Below are 17221 nucleotides of genomic sequence, written 5' to 3' on the forward strand. Positions count from 1 at the left end.
TTTCTGTCTCATGCCTCTCTGTTCCTCCCTGTCTCATGACTCTCTGTTCCTTCTATCTCATGCCTCTCTGTTCCTTTCTGTCTCATCACTCTCTGTTCTTTCCTGTCTCATGACTCTCTGTTCCTCCCTGTCTCATGACTCTCTGTTCCTTCTATCTCATGCCTCTCTGTTCCTTTCTGTCTCATGACTCTCTGTTCCTCCCTGTCTCATGACTCTCTGTTCCTTTCTGTCTCATGACTCTCTGTTCCTTTCTGTCTCATCACTCTCTGTTCCTTCCTGTCTCATGACTCTCTGTTCCTCCCTGTCTCATGACTCTCTGTTCCTTCTATCTCATGCCTCTCTGTTCCTTTCTGTCTCATGACTCTCTGTTCCTCCCTGTCTCATGACTCTCTGTTCCTTTCTATCTCATGACTCTCTGTTCCTCCATGTCTCGTGCCTCTCTGTTCCTTTCTGTCTCATGGCTCTCTGTTCCTTTCTGTCTCATGCCTCTCTGTTCCTTACTGTCTCATGACTCTCTGTTCCTTTCTGTCTCATGACTCTCTGTTCCTTCTATCTCATGACTCTCTGTTCCTTTCTATCTCATGCCTCTCTGTTCCTTTCTGTCTCATGCCTCTCTGTTCCTTTCTGTCTCATGACTCTCTGTTCCTTTCTGTCTCATAACTCTCTGTTCCTTCCTGTCTCATGACTCTCTGTTCCTTACTGTCTCATGACTCTCTGTGCCTCCCTGTCTCATGACTCTCTGTTCCTTCCTGTCTCATGACTCTCTGTTCCTTTATGTCTCATGACTCTCTGTTCCTTTCTGTCTCATGCCTCTCTGTTCCTCCCTGTCTCATGACTCTCTGTTCCTTCCTGTCTCATGACTCTCTGTGCCTCCCTGTCTCATGACTCTCTGTTCCTTTCTGTCTCATGCCTCTCTGTTCCCTCCTGTCTCATGACTCTCTGTTCCTCCCTGTCTCATGACTCTATGTTCCTTCCTGTCTCAGGACTCTCTGTGCCTCCCTGTCTCATGACTCTCTGTTCCTTTCTGTCTCATGCCTCTCTGTTCCTTCCTGTCTCATGACTCTCTGTTCCTTACTGTCTCATGACTCTCTGTTCCCACCTGTCTCATCACTCTCTGTTCCTTCCTGTCTCATGACTCTCTGTTCCTTACTGTCTCATGCCTCTCTGTTCCTTTCCGTCTCATGACTCTCTGTTCCTTTCTGTCTCATCACTCTCTGTTCCTTTCTGTCTCATGACTCTCTGCTCCTTCCTGTCTCATGACTCTCTGTTCCTTCCTGTCTCATGACTCTCTGTTCCCTCCTGTCCCATGACTCTCTGTTCCCTTCTGTCTCATGACTCTCTGTTCCTTCCTGCCTCATAACTCTCTGTCCCTTCCTGTCCCATGACTCTCTGGTCCCTTCTGTCTCATGACTCTCTGTTCCTTCCTGTCTCATGACTCTCTGTTCCTTCCTGTCTCATGACTCTCTGTGCCTCCCTGTCTCATGACTCTCTGTTCCTTTCTGTCTCATGCCTCTCTGTTCCTTCCTGTCTCATGACTCTCTGTTCCTTACTGTCTCATGACTCTCTGTTCCTTCCTGTCTCATGACTCTCTGTTCCTCCCTGTCTCATGACTCTCTGTTCCTTCCTGTCTCATGACTCTCTGTTCCGCCCTGTCTCATGACTCTCTGTTCCTTCCTGTCTCATGACTCTCTGTTCCTCCCTGTCTCATGACTCTCTGTTCCTTCTATCTCATGCCTCTCTGTTCCTTTCTGTCTCATGACTCTCTGTTCCTTCCTGTCTCATGACTCTCTGTTCCTTCCTGTCTCATGACTCTCTGTTCCTTTCTGTCTCATGACTCTCTGTTCCTCCCTGTCTCATGACTCTCTGTTCCTTCTATCTCATGCCTCTCTGTTCCTTCCTGTCTCATGACTCTCTGTGCCTCCCTGTCTCATGACTCTCTGTTCCTTTCTGTCTCATGCCTCTCTGTTCCTTCCTGTCTCATGACTCTCTGTTCCTTACTGTCTCATGACTCTCTGTTCCTTCCTGTCTCATGACTCTCTGTTCCTTCCTGTCTCATGACTCTCTGTTCCTTCCTGCCTCATGACTCTCTGTTCCCTTCTGTCTCATGACTCTCTGTTCCTTCCTGCCTCATAACTCTCTGTCCCTTCCTGTCCCATGACTCTCTGGTCCCTTCTGTCTCATGACTCTCTGTTCCTTCCTGTCTCATGACTCTCTGTTCCTTCCTGTCTCATGACTCTCTGTGCCTCCCTGTCTCATGACTCTCTGTTCCTTTCTGTCTCATGCCTCTCTGTTCCTTCCTGTCTCATGACTCTCTGTTCCTTACTGTCTCATGACTCTCTGTTCCTTCCTGTCTCATGACTCTCTGTTCCTCCCTGTCTCATGACTCTCTGTTCCTTCCTGTCTCATGACTCTCTGTTCCGCCCTGTCTCATGACTCTCTGTTCCTTCCTGTCTCATGACTCTCTGTTCCTCCCTGTCTCATGACTCTCTGTTCCTTCTATCTCATGCCTCTCTGTTCCTTTCTGTCTCATGACTCTCTGTTCCTTCCTGTCTCATGACTCTCTGTTCCTTCCTGTCTCATGACTCTCTGTTCCTTTCTGTCTCATGACTCTCTGTTCCTCCCTGTCTCATGACTCTCTGTTCCTTCTATCTCATGCCTCTCTGTTCCTTCCTGTCTCATGACTCTCTGTGCCTCCCTGTCTCATGACTCTCTGTTCCTTTCTGTCTCATGCCTCTCTGTTCCTTCCTGTCTCATGACTCTCTGTTCCTTACTGTCTCATGACTCTCTGTTCCTTCCTGTCTCATGACTCTCTGTTCCTTCCTGTCTCATGACTCTCTGTTCCTTCCTGCCTCATGACTCTCTGTTCCGCCCTGTCTCATGACTCTCTGTTCCTTCCTGTCTCATGACTCTCTGTTCCTCCCTGTCTCATGACTCTCTGTTCCTTCCGGCCTCATGACTCTCTGTTCCCTTCTGTCTCAGACTCTCTTTTCCTTCCTGTCTCATGACTCTCCGTGCCTCCCTGTCTCATGACTCTCTGTTCCTTTCGGTCTCATGACTCTCTTTTCCTTACTGTCTCATGACTCTCTGTGCCTCCCTGTCTCATGCCTCTCTGTTCCTTTCTGTCTCATGTCTCTCTGTTCCCTTTTGTCTCATGACTCTCTGTTCCCTTCTGTCTCATGACTCTCTGTTCCTTTCTGTCTCATGACTCTCTGTTCCTCCCTGTCTCATGACTCTCTGTTCCTCCCTGACCCATGGCTCTCTGTTCCTTCTATCTATGCCTCTCTGTTCCTTTCTGTCTCATGCCTCTCTGTTCCCTTTTGTCTCATGACTCTCTGTTCCTTTCTGTCTCATTCCTCTCTGTGCCTCCCTGACCCATGGCTCTCTGTTCCTTCTATCTATGCCTCTCTGTTCCTTTCTGTCTCATGACTCTCTGTTCCTTCCTGCCTCATGACTCTCTGTCCCTTCCTGTCGAATGACTCTCTGTTCCCTTCTGTCTCATGCCTCTCTGTTCCTTTCTGGCTCATGACTCTCTGTTCCTTTTTGTCTCATGACTCTCTGTTCCTTCCTGTCTCATGACTCTCTGTTCCTTTCTGTCTCATGACTCTCTGTTCCTTCCTGTCTCATGACTCTCTGTTCCTTTCTGTCTCATGACTCTCTGTTCCTTCCTGTCTCATGACTCTCTGTTCCTTCCGGCCTCATGACTCTCTGTTCCTTTCCGTCCCATGACTCTCTGGTCCCTTCAGTCTCATGACTCTCTGTTCCTTTCTGTCCCATGACTCTCTGTTCCTTCCTGTCTCATGACTCTCCGTGCCTCCCTGTCTCATGACTCTCTGTTCCTTTCGGTCTCATGACTCTCTGTTCCTTACTGTCTCATGACTCTCTGTGCCTCCCTGTCTCATGCCTCTCTGTTCCTTTCTGTCTCATGCCTCTCTGTTCCCTTTTGTCTCATGACTCTCTGTTCCCTTCTGTCTCATGACTCTCTGTTCCTTTATGTCTCATGACTCTCTGTTCCTCCCTGTCTCATGACTCTCTGTTCCTCCCTGACCCATGGCTCTCTGTTCCTTCTATCTATGCCTCTCTGTTCCTTTCTGTCCCATGCCTCTCTGTTCCCTTTTGTCTCATGACTCTCTGTTCCTTTCTGTCTCATGCCTCTCTGTGCCTCCCTGACCCATGGCTCTCTGTTCCTTCTGTCTCATGACTCTCTGTTCCTTCCTGCCTCATAACTCTCTGTTCCTTTCTGTCTCATGCCTCTCTGTGCCTCCCTGTCTCATGCCTCTCTGTTCCTTTCTGTCTCATGCCTCTCTGTTCCTTTCTGTCTCATGACTCTCTGTTCCTTTTTGTCTCATGACTCTCTGTTCCTTTCTGTCTCATGACTCTCTGTTCCTTTCTGTCTCATGACTCTCTGTTCCTCCTTGTCTCATGCCTCTCTGTGCCTCCCTGTCCCATGACTCTCTGTTCCCTTCTGTCTCATGACTCTCTGTTCCTTCCTGTCTCATGACTCTCTGTGCCTCCCTGTCTCATGACTCTCTGTTCCTCCCTGTCTCATGACTCTCTGTTCCTTCCTGCCTCATGACTCTCTGTTCCCTTCTGTCTCATGACTCTCTGGTCCCTTCTGTCTCATGACTCTCTGTTCCTTCCTGCCCCATGACTCTCTGTTCCTTTCCGTCCCATGACTCTCTGTTCCTTCCTGTCTCATGACTCTCTGTTCCTTTCTGTCTCATGCCTCTCTATTTCTTCCTGTCTATGACTCTCGGTTCCTTCCTGTCTCATGACTCTCTGTTCCTCCCTGTCTCATGACTCTCTGTTCCTCCCTGTCTCATGACTCTCTGTTCCTTCCTGTCTCATGACTCTCTGTTCCTCCCTGTCTCATGACTCTCTGTTCCTTTCTGTCTCATGACTCTCTGTTCCTCCTTGTCTCATGACTCTCTGTTCCTTTCTATCTCATGACTCTCTGTTCCTTCTATCTCATGACTCTCTGTTCCTTCTATCTCATGACTCTCTGTTCCTTCTATCTCATGACTCTCTGTTCCTTTCTGTCTCATGACTCTCTGTTCCTTTCTGTCTCATGACTCTCTGTTCCTCCCTGTCTCATGACTCTCTGTTCCTTTCTGTCTCATGACTCTCTGTTCCTTTCTGTCTCATGACTCTCTGTTCTTTTCTGTCTCATGACTCTCTGTTCCTTCCTGTCTCATGACTCTCTGTTCTTTTCTGTCTCATGACTCTCTGTTCCTTCCTGCCCTATGACTCTCTGTTCCTCTCTGTCTCATGACTCTCTGTTCCTTTCTGTCTCATGACTCTCTGTTCTTTTCTGTCTCATGACTCTCTGTTCCTTCCTGTCTCATGACTCTCTGTTCCTTTCTGTCTCATGCCTCTCTGTTCCTTTCTATCTCATGACTCTCTGTTCCTTCTATCTCATGACTCTCTGTTCCTTCTATCTCATGACTCTCTGTTCCTTTCTGTCCCATGACTCTGTTCCTTTCTGTCTCATGACTCTCTGTTCCTTTCTGTCTCATGACTCTCTGTTCCTCCCTGTCTCATGACTCTCTGTTCCTTTCTGTCTCATGACTCTCTGTTCCTTTCTGTCTCATGACTCTCTGTTCTTTTCTGTCTCATGACTCTCTGTTCCTTCCTGTCTCATGATGCTCTGTTCCTTTCTGTCTCATGACTCTCTGTTCCTTCCTGTCTCATGACTCTCTGGTCCCTTCTGTCTCATAACTCTCTGTTCCTTCCTGTCTCATGACTCTCTGTTCCTTCCTGTCTCATGACTCTCTGTTCCTTTCTGTCTCATGACTCTCTGTTCCTTCCTGTCTCATGACTCTCTGTTCCTCCCTGTCTCATGACTCTCTGTTCCTTTCTGTCTCATGACTCTCTGTTCCTTTCTGTCTCATGACTCTCTGTTCTTTTCTGTCTCATGACTCTCTGTTCCTTCCTGTCTCATGATGCTCTGTTCCTTTCTGTCTCATGACTCTCTGTTCCTTTCTGTCTCATGACTCTCTGTTCCTCCCTGTCTCATGACTTTCTGTTCCTTTCTGTCTCATGACTCTCTGTTCCTTTCTGTCTCATGACTCTCTGTTCTTTTCTGTCTCATGACTCTCTGTTCCTTCCTGTCTCATGATGCTCTGTTCCTTTCTGTCTCATGACTCTCTGTTCCTTCCTGTCTCATGACTCTCTGGTCCCTTCTGTCTCATGACTCTCTGTTCCTTCCTGTCTCATGACTCTCTGTTCCTTCCTGTCTCATGACTCTCTGTTCCTTCCTGTCTCATGGCTCTCTTTTCCTTCCTGGTCGATGGCTCTCCCTAAACCTCGCTTGTGTCTTGCAGCTGCCCATAGTGGCCTCCTCCATTGTGACCCTCTACTTCCTGGAGCTGACAGACCTCTTCAAGCCGGCCAAGGTGGGCTTCCAGTGCTATGACCGTGCCCTCTCCATGCCCTTCGTGGAGACCAATGAGGAGATGATCCCGCTGCTGATGCTGCTCAGCCTGGCCTTCGCGGGTCCTGCGGCCTCGGTGAGTACCAGGGGGTCTGTGAGTGCTCGCAGCCTCGGTGAGTATCGGGGTGTCTGTGAGTGCCCGCAGCCTCTGTGAGTACCTAGGGTGTCTGTGAGTGCCCGCAGCCTCTGTGAGTACCTAGGGTGTCTGTGAGTGCCCGCAGCCTCTGTGAGTACCTAGGGTGTCTGTGAGTGTCTGCGGCCTCTCCGAGTACCAGGGAGTCTGTGAGTGCCCGTGGCCTCCGTGAGTACCAGGGTGTCTGTGTGTGCCTGTGGCCTCCGTGAGTACCAGGGTGTCTGTGTGTGCCCATGGCTTCTTTGAGTACCAGGGTGTCTGTGAGTGCCCGTGGCCTCTGTGAGTACCAGGGTGTCTGTGAGTGCCCGTGGCCTCTGTGAGTACCAGGGTTCTGTGAGTGCCCGTGGCCTCTGTGAGTACCAGGGTGTCTGTGAGTGCCCATGGCCTCTATGAGTACTAGGGTGTCTGTGAGTGCCCGTGGCCTCTGTGAGTACCAGGGTGTCTGTGGGTCCCCGCAGGCTTGGTGAGCACTGGGGTGTCTGTGACTGTCAGTAGCCTCTGTGATTACCAGGGGGTCTGTGAGTGACCATGGCCTCGGTGACTACCAGGGTGTCTGTGAGTGCCCGCGGCCTCTGTGAGTACCAGGGTGTCTGTGAGTGCCCGCGGCCTCTGTGAGTACCAGGGTGTCTGTGAGTGCCCGCGGCCTCCGTGAGTACCAGGGTGTCTGTGAGTGCCAGTGTCGTCGGTTATTACCAGGGTGTATTGCGAGGAAATGGCGTTGGTGATAACCAGCGCGTGACAGAATCCTGGGACGTATAAGAGCATCCACAGTTATGTGACAGTCTAAGATGTCTGTGAGTACCAAGGGTACCGGTGAGTACTGTGAACTATGGTGTACTACAGAGACAATGCCATGAGGGACTGGCGTTTTGTATCAACCTGTCCAACTGATTACATCAATATTGTAATATCAAGGAATGCCATGGAAACTTAATCAATCAGTTTTATTCAGTTTTTATTCACATTATTTCCATGAGTGACAGTTCTATTTTGTTTGTTAATGGGGCAGTTGGAGGCACTTGAAACCTGCTAAAAAGACATGAATGGCCCTGGAAATTTCTTTAGCCAATTAAACATTGCCCAGTGGTTACTTAAAGGGTCGAATGACCTGGAAGTCCACTCAACTCCATTTTTTACGCCAATGTCTCTTCTCGCGCGTTTTTCCGCAGATCATGGTGGGCGAGGGCATCGTGTACTGCATCCAGTCGAAGATCAAGGGGCGCAGTGGGTCGGAGGGAAGCATCAACGCCGGCGGCTGCAACTTCAACTCCTTCCTGCGACGGACCGTGCGATTCGTGGGTAGGTGGACACCCTGTAGAACGGGGTACGAGGCTCAGAAATGGGGAGCAGAAACACCCGTAAGCGTACATTTCAAGCATTCGCGGGGGTATCTCACCAGCCAACCCTGAGGGTTACGAGGAGTGGCAGAGAGGTACAGGCGTGAGGGAATGAGGTATGTTCACTGGTCCTCACAGTCAGCGCCATGTTGACTCAACACTCAACGCACCCTACAGTGTTACTTCCAGCAAACGTCATGCAACCAGGAGGTTGTACGTCACAGTAGGGAGTGACACAACAATCAATCAGGGAATTGTAAGCGAGCTACTCACCTGTGAGGGTCTCAAAGCGCTGGGTGGGGGGCGGGGGGGTCAGCAGCAAAAGAACCAGGTCTTGAGGGTCTTCCTGGAGGTGTTCAGGGAGGGGGCGCGTCTGATGTCTGTCGGGAGCTCGTCTAGCCAGGATATCGACTACCATAATATAGTGAAGGTAAGTAGAGATGACGAAACTCCACTTTCTCATACTGCGATGAGCATATCGTCGAGGTACATACATGTGGTGTTCAGTGTAGGAACTCTATCATTGCCTACATACGCTTAACTTGACAATGGTGTGGTAGCGAATAGTCTGATAATATTTTGGAAGGACCATATTTAAAACTCGGTATGTGGTGGAAGGCCACCCCACCGTCCAAGGGGCAGTGCCAGTCTAGAATGGCTCTTCCCTTTCAAAATACCAGGAGGTGGTAGATTTCTACCACCTCTTTGCTTCCTTTCATTATATTCCCCTCTGATCTGAGACATTATCTAAGAAGAAGATGCAGAGAAGGGAAGGCTACACTTTCCTTGTGAGCTTTGTTTTGAATTTGTGAATTTGAGCAGCGTTGTATACAGAGTGCCGATACCCACAGGGTGTCCTGGCGCTGGACGCAACACTAACATGTCAGACTCCACAGTGGTGCATCAGCAGATGACTCTCTGTTGGAACTACTATGAGATGCGAAGAGTCCCACAACATTGAAGGGTGAGGTGATAGTTGGAAAGCCACAGATGTTCAAGATCATTGAAACTAAAGAAACAATCCTTGGTCAAAGCGCCCACCTGCTGGTAGATGAATCTCTAACTGTACCTTTCTTTCCCCTTCTAGGAGTCCATGTCTTTGGTCTCTGCTCCACTGCATTGGTCACGGACGTCATCCAGTTGGCTACAGGATACCATGCCCCGTTCTTTCTGACTGTCTGCAAACCCAACTACACCATGTTGGGCATTCCATGCGATGCCAATCCGTATATCACCCAGGACATCTGCTCCGGCCCTGACCGGCACGCTATCATCTCAGCCAGGTAAGTACCATCTGCTTGACGTTTGGTGCATGCCACCGAGCACGCCACAAGTGTGTCACCTAACAGCTAGCGGTCAGTACAGCACTTCTGCACCAGTCTCAGACTGTCCCCCCTTTCCACTCTTTTAGGAAGACTTTTCCCTCCCAGCATGCAACGTTGTCTGCGTTTGCAGCAGTCTATGTGTCGGTGAGTTCTTTGTCCAAGTTTTTTTACTCCACCACATGGGACTTTGGAAAGCTCTGCTTGACTCTCATCTTCCTCTCCTAGATGTACTTTAACTCCATCATCAGCGACACCACCAAGCTGGTCAAGCCCGTCCTCGTCTTCGCCTTCGCCATTGCTGCCGGCATCTGTGGCCTGACGCAGATCACGCAGTATCGAAGCCACCCCATTGATGTCTATGTGGGCTTTCTGATTGGCTCAGGAATCGCTGCTTACCTGGTGAGTTGGCAGAGCCACGCCCAACCTCAGTCCCTCATGGGAGGCAGTCCAATCCTTGGAACTCCAGGAAAGGGGTCTTGGGCACTACAGGTGGCACAAGAGGTGGTACACGAGGCCCGGGCTGGCATTAGTTGGTTCTCAGTCCAATCCTTGTAACTCCACGGAAGGGGTCTCGGGTACGACAGGTGGCACAAGAGGTGGTACACGAGGCCCGGGCTGCCATTAGTTGGTTCTCAGTCCAATCCTTGTAACTCCACGGAAGGGGTCTCGGGTACTGTAGGTGGCACATGGGGTGGTACACGAAGTCCCGGATGGTATTAGTTGGCGCTCATTCCTGCCCATGGAACCCCATGAAAGTGGTCTTGTGTACCAAGGTGGTAGTATGGCTGGTATAAGAGGGTCAGGCTGGCATTTTGTACCACTCAATGGAACTCCCTTCACAGAGACTTTCTCTATATGGCTGCAAGAAGGTCGTAGTTCGCAAAACATCGTAGACTATGGACCTGATTCACAAACCTAAACTATTACAATTTGTATAAGATTACGATTGTTTGCTATTCACAAAGGTGTTTCACTAGTACTATCTTTATGACTGTGAAGTCTCCACACACAAAAAGATAGGACTGAAAACATAGGGGTATATCATCAAGCAACTTTTCGCCACTTTAGCTGCACTTTTCGGCTGAAAAGCGGTGATTTAATTATCGCACTATTAGCAAGGCCGCGCTAAGATGATGTAGCTCTAGTTTACTTGCGATAGCAGCCGCTTTGTTAACGCTTTGCATGTCAGCGATAATTATCGCTAATGACATGCAAAGTGGACGTTCCTTACAATGACTGCATGAAAAACGCCACAAGCACAACTTCGCACTATTAACAATGTAGCACCAGCGATAAATAAAGTAGCGCTAACCGCGAGTATCGCAGGGATTGTACGAATAATCAAAACTTGACTAAACCATCCTTACAATGGGAGGTGGATTCTAAGTTTAAGTCTGCACTTGTGTATTAGCGAGATTTTCCATTATCGCCAAAAATCATCGCATGATTCATTCCGCTATTAATGCCTTGCCCCACTATCGCTGGATTTCACATCACCTCTGCGCAACGCGCTGATGATACGCCACTAACAGGACGAGAAAATCCAGTGGGCGATATGAAAAAATGCTCTAAGTGCGATTTGCGATACTTATCACATTTTATTGATGATATGCCCCATGGCTTCATTAACTTCTCTGAAGTAATCTCGGACACCTTGAGTTTGCTATAGAACAAGGGGTCAAAAAGCTGATGTATATACCCGTTGAGATTCAAAGAGACCCTACCACCTCTCGGGTGGACATGGGGCTGGCGGTCAAAGATGCAGTTACACCCTGAAGTGCCAGTCCACACATTCTGGCACACCATGTCTCATACACAATGTCAGTCGGGGAAACATCCTTTACAACGCAACTTTTACCACGCAGTGCCTTTACGACGCAACTTTTACAACGCAAACCATTACAACGCATTGCGCTGGGGGGCGGTCTAGGATAGGGAATGTGTTTAATGTACTATCCAACACCTTCCCTACTATCCACGGGGACTGGAGTTGGAATAGTAAATTAAACAATTCACTATCCAGCACCCCAAAGCGCTATGCGTTGTAATGGTATGCGTTGTAAAAACAGCGTTGTAAAAGCATGTGATGTAAAAGCATGCGTAGTAATGTCATACATCCTGTCAGTCGATGTCCACCTCTGGCCTATTGACTGCGGAGCGCTCTGCCCGCCAGGGCACCCGCGCTCCTCGCTCACCCCCCGCTCGGTTGTTGCATGAGATGATCCAGCAGTGACCATGTTGTGAATTACTTGAAGATCTGTAGAGCTTGCCTCACCCACAGGTCTATTAATTATGTTTTTGCACCCCCTAGGCTTACCACGCGGTGGGAAACTTCCAGGCACCAACGGAAAAGGAGCAGGTGAACCCTCCCCACAAGGACGCGCTGCGAGCCCTCACGCAGCGCGGCCACGACTCCGTTTACCACCGGAACAAGTCCATGAGCACCGACGAGCTGACCCATCAGCAGCAAATGGAGGTGATGAACCGCCAGGTGCAGCGCGAGAAGAACTCCATGGGAAGCCTGAAGCGGGCAAGTGTCGACGTAGACCTCCTGGTGCCACGCAGCCCGATGGCCAAGGAGAACATGGTGACCTTCAGCAACACCCTGCCCAGGGTGAACACCCCCTCCATGGATGACCCCGCTCGGCGCCACATGACCATCCACGTGCCCGTAGACGCCTCGCGCTCCAAGCAGCTCATCACCGAGTGGAAACAGAAGTCACTGGAAGGCCGAAGCCTTACACTGGGTGAGGAGGTGGCCCTAGCCCAGACACACCGCCGGGCGGCGTCAGAGTCAGCCGGCCTCAGCCTGGACGAAGAAGAGCCCATTCCACCATCTCTGTACCCAACCGTGCAAGCGCGGAACGCTGAGCGCAGCGCCATGGGGCCCCGTGTTTTGATCCAGCCCAGGCCTGGGGCCAGCCAACTTGTCCACATTCCGGAGGAAAACCAGGGGCCGGCCAACATTTCCCCCAAGAGCAGCTCTGCCGTGAGGGCCAAGTGGATGATGATGGCTGAGAAAGGCTCAGGCCAGCGGCCGGCCAACACGCCGCGTCTCATGCAAGTGATCGCCATGTCCAAGCAGCAGGGCCTGGTGCCCGTCACCCCCAAGCACTCAGAGACCTCCTCGTCCTCCACGGCAAGCTCAGACTCCTCCTCCCAGTACCGCTCACCCTCCGACAGGGACAGCTCCAGCATCGTCACCATCGATGCCCACGCTCCTCACCACCCCGTGGTGCACCTGTCGTCGGGCAACGGGCCGTGGGAGTGGAAGACCGCCCAGAAGAGCGTGGACTCGCCCGATGTGTATGAGATGAACGAGATGCGCGGCTTCCGGGCCGGTAAGAGCGCTGGGGTCTCGCCGGGCTCCTCCATCAGCGACATGGACCAAGAAGAACCTCGCTTTGGCGGGGCAACGGTCAACCTTGCTTCTGGAGACCGAGGGGAGGCGGCCCCCGAGAACATGATGAGCACGTCCAGCAGAGAGTCCACCCTGAGAAGGAAGCCCCCCGTCTTGGCCGCCCTGGACAAGGAACTGCATGCGGAGATCGAAGAGAACTTCTACAAGAAGCTGCAGGCCAACCGGAGGTTCAAGGAGTAGAGCCGCCGAGGAGCGCATGCGCTGTAAATACCTTCAGGAAGTGGGGGGAGCTGTGACCTCAGCCGGAAGCAGGAGAGCCCAGCATCCGGCCAGGGTGGGACTGCACGGTTTGCACGCGTGCAGGGGCTCGCGTGGATCCTTGGATGTTTGTAGCAACAAAGACACTGAACACTTGTGTTAAACATTCCTGGAGACGCCTACCCACGTGCCCCGGCGCCGCCGAGCTCCAGGACTTGTGGGGTCCCTGTTTTTGGGGCCTTAAAGGGACAGACACAGACCTGCATGGTGCAGGGACTGGCCGGATTCTTTCTTGGAGCCCCAAAGCCTGTGGGGTGGGAAGACAGGGGAAAGGAGCTGGTGTTGAGGGGTGAGGCTTCTAATGGGGTGAAGGAAGAGGGGTACACTCTGGTGGAAGCAGACAGGGCAGCTTTGTAGAAATCAAACTGAAAATGCTTTGGGGCCCAATGAACACCACTTGACACCCAAAGGGCCAGTCCCACCGGAGTCGCCCACATGCGCTGGGCATGTGTGATTTTTGAAGAGTCACAAAAACAAGAGCTGGTGTGAAAGGAAATGTTTGCTTTGGTCCATTTTGATGAGGACACATAAGGATGGGATGGAGAGAAGGGGCCGGTTGGTCAAGGGGGACATTGAGAGATTTATCAGATGTAGGTTCCTCTTTCAGGCCGGAAGGAGCGGGGGTGAGAGTCGGACCTTACTGGCTCTGGCCCAGTGCTCCTGGTCTTTAAGTGGTGCCGGCCTGCCAGAAATGCACCCGGTCTGGCTTGGGCCAAACCACCTCCGGAGCGAGTCCTACAAACTCAAGTTTACAAGTGTGTAGCTGTGGCCTACAAGGCTGTCTCCTTATTGTAAATTGAATGACTGAAAAATAAATTAAAATGACTTAAAGGGAAAAAAACAAAAAGTGGTGAGTCAATAGCTCATGTATGACCTCTGAAGGTATGTGACTTCTCTGATTCAGAGCCCCCCCTCTTTTAGCACTGCACTGTCACATGGACTCCCTTCGGCTCTTAGAACCTCAATGATACACCTGTCCATGGCCACCCACCCTGCTGCCCAAGCCCAAGCACCCTGCTGCCCAGGCCCAAGCACCCTGCTGCACAGGCCCAAACCCCCTGCTGCCCAGGGCCAAGCACCCTGCTGCCCAGGTCCAAGCACCCTGCTGCCCAGGCCCAAGCACCCTGCTGCCCAGAACCAAGCACCCTGCTGCCCAGAGCCAAGCACCCTGCTGTCCTGGCCCAAGCACCCTGCTGCCCAGGCCCAAGCACCCTGCTGCCCTGGACAAAGCACCCTGCTGCCCAGGCCCAAGCACCCTGCTGCCCAGGTCCAAGCACCCTGCTGCCCAGGCCCAAGCACCCTGCTGCACAGGCCCAAACCCCCTGCTGCCCAGCCCAAGCACCCTGCTGTCCTGGCCCAAGCACCCTGCTGCCCAGGTCCAAGCACCCTGCTGCCCAGAGCCAAGCACCCTGCTGCCCACACACATACATTGTTCTGGTGATGTCCAGCCACTTTACTGGCCTGATCCCAAGAGTGCGCCCCCTCCTGTTCAAACACTGCTCTATCTCTCTACACCTAGACGCTGCGCTGTCCATGCCGGCAGCCGTGCCTCCAGGGCCAGCCTTTGGCAGGGGAGAGCAGGGCGCTGGCACAGGGCACCAACCTTCAGAGGGCTCATGTATAAAGGTCCTGTAACCGGAAGCGCCTCTCGCTCTTGGCTGTGGCGCTTCACTTTAAACTGGTGCATTCCCACCAGGCCTGTGTGTAGTTTGTGGAGTTTTGTGCAAAACTCCGCGAAATTACAAAAAAACTCTGCGAAGTTCCGCGAGTGGTGGAGTGCAGTGCACTCCACCACTCGCGGAACTTCGCAGAGTTTTTTTGTAATTTAGTAATTTAATAAAAAAGTATTCCTGCTGCTCGGGTAGAAATTCTATCTGAGCGGTAGCTCACGAACTTACCGTTTGCGATCGCGAGCGGGGAAAAACTCCGCTGCACATCGCGAAATGGAGTTTTCTGCACTTCGCGAACTCCACGGAGTGCGAAGTGCATAAAAGTCTGCAAACTCCACGAACGGAGCAAAGTTCACCGCCCAGGCTTAAAGGCCACTAACACAGTCTAGGGCTCCGAAAATTATTCCCATGCTCAACCCTTGGTAGCTTGGCTGCGAGCAGGCAGGCTTAACTTCGAAGACGGGTATGTAAACATTTAAAAACACCAATTCAATAAATAACACAACACACAATAGAAATCCAACACCATTTTATAAAAATAGGAAATATTTTTTTCTCTTAAATGACACCAAAATTCAAAAATATCTACTGTAGGGGACCAGAGATATGCATTTTTTAAGAGTAAACACTTTCTAGTGCTTAGAAACAGATAGTGCCACTTCTGGACATTTGGTCGCCTCTGACTGAGACAAAATCAAAGTTTGAGACTGACCGCTCTGGTCGGACATGCTAAGCGGGAGGCCCCGGTCAAGCCTTTACCTTCACACTTTCAAGTTTTTCTGTAGGATTTCTCATCAGACGTCGTGCAGCCTCCTCCAGCAGGCCGGAATCAGTGAGGGTTCCCCCGATTGCCTTTCTGTGAGGGTATGGTCACCCTCTGGAACTTTTTCACAAAAGCTCACCAAGCCCTCCCAAACGTCTGGGACTTCGTCCTAAAGTTCCTCTTGAGGGTCCAAAGTGTCCAAAACACAATCCAAAAGTTTGGAATCTCCAAGATGGTCCTTGAAATGCTGGTACCACAATTCCCACAATGCACCTTGAAAATACCCTTGAAGGTCCACTGAATGCACTCCAGGCAGGGCACTCTTGGTAGAGTTGATGCCGGTGAGCTTTGTCAACCTGTAGCTTGCAGGGAGCCCACTCTATATTCCTCTTGAAACAAGGTGCATCCAGAGGGCTGTAGTTCCAGATAATGCAGCCGGCGCAGTCAGTCGGAATGCAGGGCCTGGTGGTGCAAATCAAGTTTCCAGTTTGGCAATCTTTCTTCTGCTTTCAGTTTCAAGCAGCAGAGCTGAGAGGCTCTGCCCCACTCAGATACGTATTCAGGGGCAGATTTACAATTACTGGCGCATCCCTGCATATCGGCAGGGATGCGCCAGTTATTGTGCGCCGCAGCTCCGCCAACCAAGATGCGCCGCATTTACAATGCGGCGCACCATGGGGAAAAACCGGCAAGGATGCGTCACGCATCTGTGCCGTAAAAGCAGCGCATTGCTGGAGTTGCGTCACAAGCGCGCGCAGCTCCAGCAATGATCAGGGGGGCCCTATGTGCACAATGCTGCGTCAATCCTTACGCCTGCTTCAAGCAGGTGCAGTGTTTTGATGCAGCAAGGGCCCAAAAGAGACTGAGTGAAATCTTGTAGATTTCACTCAGCCACTTTTGGGGGGCGTTCCTGCGCCGGAACGCCTCCCCCTGCGATGGTACGCCTCTTCTGGCGCAGGGCTTTACACCGTGACGCATCTGGGAGATGCGTCACATTGTAAATACCCTGCACCATGGTGCATCTTTTGCGCCGCCGCTGCGTCACAAAAGTGACGCAACGCCGGCATAAAAGCAGCGCAAGGGGCTTGTAAATCTGCCCCACAGTGTGCGCTGGGGTCACACAGGAGCGCACTTCTGTCCAATGAGGTGCAGGGCAACACACCAGAGCATGACCATTTCCTCCAAAATGTGGCACAATGGTCTCCTAGCAAGCACTATATCGTCAAAATTCAGTATGGCTGAAGTCTCAGCAGAGGGTCAAGAGCTGGCCAAACTAACCTCCAGGATGGCTCATCTCCATGGACTTCCTCCCCCTGACATCTGCACATTCCTTCCTTGACCTGCCATCTGGCTGGGTTCAGAGGGTAGGGGGTATAAGAAACTGGGGGGCATATTTACAGGGAAAGTGAATGCTAAGGGCGCTTAGTGTTAATTTTTTTAACGCCAGCTATCGCTGGATAATATCGCCTGGTTATCACGTTATTAACAACGCTATCCGCGTAGGCGATCAAAAATCCAGCGATAGCGGCATTTTGGGAGGTTATCGCTGGTAATGCAGCGATAAAACTACAAGGATAGGGATATCCTTGTTGCTAGCCCATGGTGGACTTACCCATGTAATCCACCTCCCTTTGGATAACATGGCTAAATCTGAAAATTAGCAGACGTAAAAAAGCAGCGTTGACCGTGGTTAGCGCTGCTTTTTTTGTCTCTAACAGGGTTAGCGTAAAGCTTGATAATACGAGAAATGTCGCTTAGCGATATTTCTCCTATTATTTTTCTCTGGAATGCCACTTTGCATCTCATTAGAGACGCAAGCGAAGCGTAGTGCAAAAGGGTGCTAACATGCGATTTTGCATGTTAGCACCCTGTTGTTGATAGGGC

At 51.1% G+C, this 17221-nt stretch overlaps 1 protein-coding gene across 1 annotated transcript in view; it reads left to right on the top strand.

Moving 5' to 3' along the window:
• Window positions 1-13218, top strand: part of PLPPR3 (phospholipid phosphatase related 3) — a 39539-nt gene extending 26321 nt beyond the window's left edge. Inside the window, exons 2-7 of the mRNA XM_078668311.1 lie at window positions 6321-6506; window positions 7733-7862; window positions 8988-9183; window positions 9312-9369; window positions 9451-9624; window positions 11537-13218. Of these exons, the coding sequence (XP_078524437.1) occupies window positions 6321-6506; window positions 7733-7862; window positions 8988-9183; window positions 9312-9369; window positions 9451-9624; window positions 11537-12826 (2034 nt within the window). The 3' untranslated portion in view covers window positions 12827-13218. The remainder of the gene's footprint in view (window positions 1-6320; window positions 6507-7732; window positions 7863-8987; window positions 9184-9311; window positions 9370-9450; window positions 9625-11536) is intronic.
• The last annotated feature ends 4003 nt before the right edge of the window (window positions 13219-17221 follow it).

Source organism: Lissotriton helveticus, chromosome 12 (genome assembly GCF_964261635.1).
Source record: "Lissotriton helveticus chromosome 12, aLisHel1.1, whole genome shotgun sequence".
In the NCBI taxonomy this organism is placed as follows: Eukaryota; Metazoa; Chordata; class Amphibia; order Caudata; family Salamandridae; genus Lissotriton; species Lissotriton helveticus.